Source organism: Enhydra lutris, unplaced genomic scaffold, assembly GCF_002288905.1.
Source record: "Enhydra lutris kenyoni isolate GAN:26980312 unplaced genomic scaffold, ASM228890v2 scaffoldscaffold85, whole genome shotgun sequence".
Classification (NCBI taxonomy): Eukaryota; Metazoa; Chordata; class Mammalia; order Carnivora; family Mustelidae; genus Enhydra; species Enhydra lutris.
Window position 1 is genome coordinate 5,300,283 of NW_019154169.1, and position 5,122 is coordinate 5,305,404.

At 55.5% G+C, this 5,122-nt stretch overlaps 1 protein-coding gene across 4 annotated transcripts in view; it reads right to left on the reverse strand.

Moving 5' to 3' along the window:
* The window catches only part of LOC111161585 (alkB homolog 6), a 5,214-nt gene extending 524 nt beyond the window's left edge, over nucleotides 1–4,690 (reverse strand). The window contains exons 1-6 of one of the 4 annotated variants that reach the window (XM_022525338.1): nucleotides 4,639–4,690; nucleotides 3,770–3,848; nucleotides 3,386–3,454; nucleotides 1,812–1,872; nucleotides 1,318–1,490; nucleotides 1,002–1,118 (exon numbers count right to left, since the gene is read on the reverse strand). In XM_022525338.1, coding sequence (XP_022381046.1) covers nucleotides 1,002–1,118; nucleotides 1,318–1,490; nucleotides 1,812–1,872; nucleotides 3,386–3,454; nucleotides 3,770–3,838 — 489 coding nt within the window. In that variant the 5' untranslated portion in view covers nucleotides 3,839–3,848; nucleotides 4,639–4,690. The other 3 variants (XM_022525336.1, XM_022525334.1, XM_022525335.1) reach the window with 3 other exon arrangements.
* Between the last annotated feature and the right edge of the window lie 432 nt (nucleotides 4,691–5,122).

The window sequence follows — 5,122 nt, forward strand, 5'->3', positions numbered from 1 at the left end:
GGGGGGGGGGGGGGGGGGGGGGGGGGGGGGGGGGGGGCGGTCAGTGAGTTCTCAGGGACCAAGGCTGATGGGCGATCAGTGGGTTCCCAGGGAGAAGCTCTGCAGTGGAAATCCTATGAGACTCGGTTAGTGGGCTCGAGTGAGGGGCAAGGACTAGCAAGCAGTCCCGGGGGTGGGGGGCGCAGGAAGTTGGCTGCAGCTTGGACCCAGGGATCAGCAGGCCTAGGACTCTGGATGGAACTGGACTAAGGGCTTGGCTGAAGGCAGGATGGTGGGGTTTGGGATGGTGTAACAGTGAGGTGGGGAGGAGCCAAGGTGTGGTCTGGGCCTGTCTGCAGACATCAGGATGTTTGAGGACACCCACGCAGTAGAAGGGGGTGTCAGCCTACCCAGGAGCACCTAGGGGTACAAAGGAACAGCTGGGCTTGGGGTGCCCAGGGGAGTTTATGTGAACCCTGAGGTATGGGAAATGCATTACTCAGAGAAAGGTCAGGGAAGCTGCTGTCACCCACAGCCCTCACAGAAGGGGGTCAGTATATCTGGGGGGCCTTGAGCAGCGAGTGATGGGTTGAGGCCCCAGGGGGAATCTGAAGGTGTCTTACGAGGCAGACCTACACTACTGGAGTGGCAGAGAGGTCTGTGTTGGGGTATCTGAGGGTATCAGTGTGTGCTGGAGTACTCGGGAGTCCTGCATAGTGTATATGGACCCCGGGCTACTGGGAGCACTCTGAATGTGTGGGGCCGGGGGAACTGTAGGGCATTGGGGCATCCATTTAGCAGGTAAGGGTACTGGGTTGTCTGGGTACTGGGTATTTCTAGGGCACCCTGCAAATGGATGGGACCAGAGTCTGGGAGGATGAGGATGCATTCCATGAAGGGACGAGGGAAGGTGTCTGGGAGAATATCAGGGGTACCCTGCAGGCAGGAGAGACTGGGGCCTACTGGCGGATGTGGGATGTCAGAATGCCCATGAGTGGCTGGGGCAGTGTCTCAGGGCCCACCTGCTCTGCAAGGTCATCATCCTTTGGCTGCCGCGGCTCGTAGAGGTCCAGCATGGTGTGGGAGCCCAGGCTGATGGTGCTGACGGTCGGGTAGTAGAGTGGCCCGTCCTCGTGGGGCTAGGGAGTGGGCACCAGGGCTGGACAGGGCAGGAGTCCACATCCCCCACCCTCTGGGGCTCAAGGAGGGCGCCCCTGCTTGGGATGGGGGGGGCTGAATGCCTGGTTGGGGTATGTGGCTTCTTAATGAGTAGAGGTGGGTCACCATGACACCCTGCCCCATGGAGGTCTGGGGGTCGGGGTGAAGACGTGTGGTTACCATGATGCCCTCCCCAGGCAGATACTGGTTCACAAGGACGTGGTTGGCTGGGAGACCCCCAAAAAGGCTGAGGTCAGATACTTTGTCCACGTAGCGCTGGAGCCACAGAGGCAGCCGCTCAGGAACCATCCCCCGGGGATGGGGGAGCCCACCTGGGAGAGGGCAATGGGGTCCTGAGGACACCCAACCGAGAAGCCCTGGCACTTGGAGTCCCCATTAGGAATACCCCAGGGGTTGGGAGCACTCTGACCCTGGGGAACCTCTGACTCTAGAGATCACTACCCACTGCTTCCTTCAAACCCCTGGACACTTGGAGATACCCCCAACTCATCAGGAAATCCCTAGTCTATCAGAATCTCCGCTCACCCCCTCAGAATCCTCCTGGCCCTTGGAACCCCCTGAACCCTCAAGGATCCACCCAGTGTCACCAACCTGAGCCACTTGCCCGGGCCTACATCCCCAAATTACCCATGCCCCCAGGCAGGGACACTTACCCCAGTTCTGTAACTTCCTCCCAGAGAGCTGGGTCCACTTTGGCTTTGGGGCATTGAAGACCTAGGAGGTGGGGAGGGGTCAGTCCTTTTTCAGGACCACTCTGATTCTCCCACTCAGACCAACATAGGGCCCTCTACCTGGGCTGGCGGTGGGGGCGGGGGATGGGACATCTCAAAAGTCTGTGGGATTGTTCTCTGAGACCGTGTTCCCAGGATTGTGTTGTTTGCTCTTGATCCTGTGTCTACTAGGATCAAGAAAAAGAAACCAGAGCTACACAATCGTGGTCTGAATCTACTCAGAGCTCTGGGCTGGATGGGGCTCTTTTAACCCAGCAAATAGTGTGCATGCCATAATTTCCTGAATCCCAGGCTATCTCAGCACAGCCTGACTTCTGGAACCTCTTTGTTCCTATCCCCTGGGGGAGGAAATGTGCTAGGCTGGGCTATCTCCGTGTAGCAAAGAGAGTACTTCGAAAATTCTCCACTGCCAAGATCCCAAGGGTCTAGAATGGGCAATCTCCAAGATAATGTACCCGATAACCTTGTCATTCCTTTCACAGTTATGGCGCTGTAATGGGCTACCGCAGCATAAGAGTCTGTGTTCTGTGGGGCGCCTGGGTAGCTCAGTCGGTTAAGCATCTGACTCCTGATTTGGGCTCAGATCATGATCTCAGGATCCTGAGTCAGGTTCCACGCTCAGCAGGGAGTCTGCTTGAGATTCTCTCTCTCCTTCTCTCCTTCCTGCCCTATATGTGTGTGCACACATTCACTCTCTCTCAAATAAATAAATAGTTGTTTTTTTTTTTAAAAGTGTCTGTGTTCTTGTAGCTAACTTATTCCTGGGACTCACACTAGACAAGACTACTTGGGATAGCACAAAGAAGACCTGTGCTCTAACTCAGGCTTTGAGGCTGCAAAAGCTCTGAGCTTTGTAAATTCTTTTTTCCCCAAACCTTAAGAATAGATGCAGAATACTGGGCCATCTCAGCACAGGTGATCTGTGCTTGGTGACTTTGTTCCCAAGACTCTGGGTCTCCGCTGAGCTATCTCAGCGGAGCGAAGAGTTTACTCTGTAACATTCTGATACTTGGGTTATGTCAGCGCAGAAATCTGAAACTGCAAATTCTTAATTCCCCCAACCTCAATGGCCCAAACTGGGCAATCACAGCCTATGTTTATAACCTGCTTTTCTCCATGATAGCAGGATTGGGCTATCTCAGCAAAAAGGGCAGGAGGTTTTTAACCTCCTTGTTTCTAGCATAAGGAATCTGTTTCTAGCCATTTCCTCTGTTTTGGAGGCTGGACTGGGCTATCCCAGCACAGGGAGTCTGAGCTGCATAACTACCTTGCTAAGTATCAGTTTGGTTTCCCCTAAGTCTTCTGGGAAAGGTTCTTTCTGACAGGCCCCAGCAGGTCCTGCAAGAGGAATAGGGAAGCGGAGGGATGAGTGCTGGGTGGCACTCTCCTTCCTGCCAGGATCATCACTGTAGCCTTAGGGGCTCTCACACAGAACCTGGAGATTGGGGAGGGACCTGGGAGGAGGGAAAAACAAACCAGAAGGGTGTTGTGATTACCTGTCGAAGCAAATACTCTTCCTCTTCCTTGGAGATGAAGTCAGGGACATAGTAGATTACAGGTGGTGCCTAGGATAGAGAGTCCCCTGAAGGTGCGGCCCTGAGACCCACACAGGAGCCCTAGTATCACTGAGCAGTCCTTCCCTCTGAAGAGTGGGTCCAGACATTCCCAGACAGGCCAGGGCCTGACCTCAAAGGACTAATGCCCATTTTGGGGGGTGGGAAGTGGGGGTGAGGGTAGAGATATATCCTGAGGGTAAGAATCAATTTGGAGGGAGGGAGCAGTCCCAGCCCACAAACCCCGGACTCAGCCTACCTCTCCCCACTCTTATCTTCCACCCGTTAGTCCCCACCTTCACCCTCTGCAACCCCAGTCCTGACAACCTGCTCCACCCTGAATGGTTCCAGGGCTGGGACCCTGGCGTCCTCATCCTCCATCGACACCAACTCCATGCACCCAGTCCTGTGGGGGAGGGGAGGACACTCTGAAGTCACCAAGCCTCCCACCCTCAGGCTATGATCCCATTTTCTGCTTTACCAAAGGCGGGGGCCTCCCCTCAGCCCTACTGGGAAACTCACTTGGTTTCTAAAACCCGAATTCTCAGCATCTCAAAAGCCACCCGTACACAGTGAGTGCTCAGAAGGCTGCCCCGCTGCCCCAAACTCCATCCACAACGACCTCTCAAACTACACACATTTTTGCCTTCTTAAGCTTCTCACAGAGAACATCCTCTGACCTCACTGGAAGCCATTCTCAAGAGCTCCACGACTTCCAGGGCCGCACCCCCAAAATCCCTTCAAACAGTTTGAGACCCCATCCTAACAACTTCAGACTTGAAACCATGAGTCTGGCTCTCTAACAATATTCAAAGTCACCATGCACCCTCCTCCCACCTCAAACCCTTTCAGGTGCCCCACTCTCAACACCCATGTGCCCCCTCGTCTCCTAAGAAAGGTCCACCCTCAGTCTCCTCGTATCTCCCCATTCTGGACCCCTTCACACTTCTCCTCCCGAGCGCCCCTTCCCTGCAGCAACCTTGGGCCTTTAGTCCGGAGCCTAACTCCTCTCCAACCTTCTTCCCTACCCGAACCCCTTAGACTCCCCACCTCGAGTCTTCCAGAATTCCATACTCTGAGCTTCCCTGGACTCCCATCTGAGCTTCCCCAGGTCCCCGTTCTCAGCCCTCTCACACTCCCATCTCCGTCCCCAGCCACCCCCAAAACTGACCGTCCACCAGCGTCCCCTCCAATACCCGAATTAAACACCCCCATTCCCTTCCCAGCCACTTCCGCCTCACGTTCCTGACGCAGGTTTCCTCAGACCAACGGGAACTCTCAAAGGTCCTAAGTTCCGCCTCCCACCCAATCGGTGCTCTCACCCAACTTTCCCCGCCCCCCACCCTCAGTGATAGGCTGCACCTCATGGCCCCTGAGCCACTGGGGATCCTTCGGAGACGGGTCTTCTGGCACCGACCAATCAGGCTCCAGGAGCCTACCAGTTCTCACTGCGGAGTGGCCCCAGATGCGAGGGGTAGCCTCGGAAGGGGCAAGATGGGAAGGAAAGCCGCACGAAGGAGGCAGGACTGTTAGAACGACTTCCCGCAGGCTAAATCATTCCGTTTCCATTCCGCAGGGAGGCTAGATTGAAGGAAGGACTTCCTCTCTCGTCCTCTCCCAGCAAGGGTCCAAGGGCAGGCCTACAACTCCCCAAATACTGACCTGACGCAGACAAGCCAT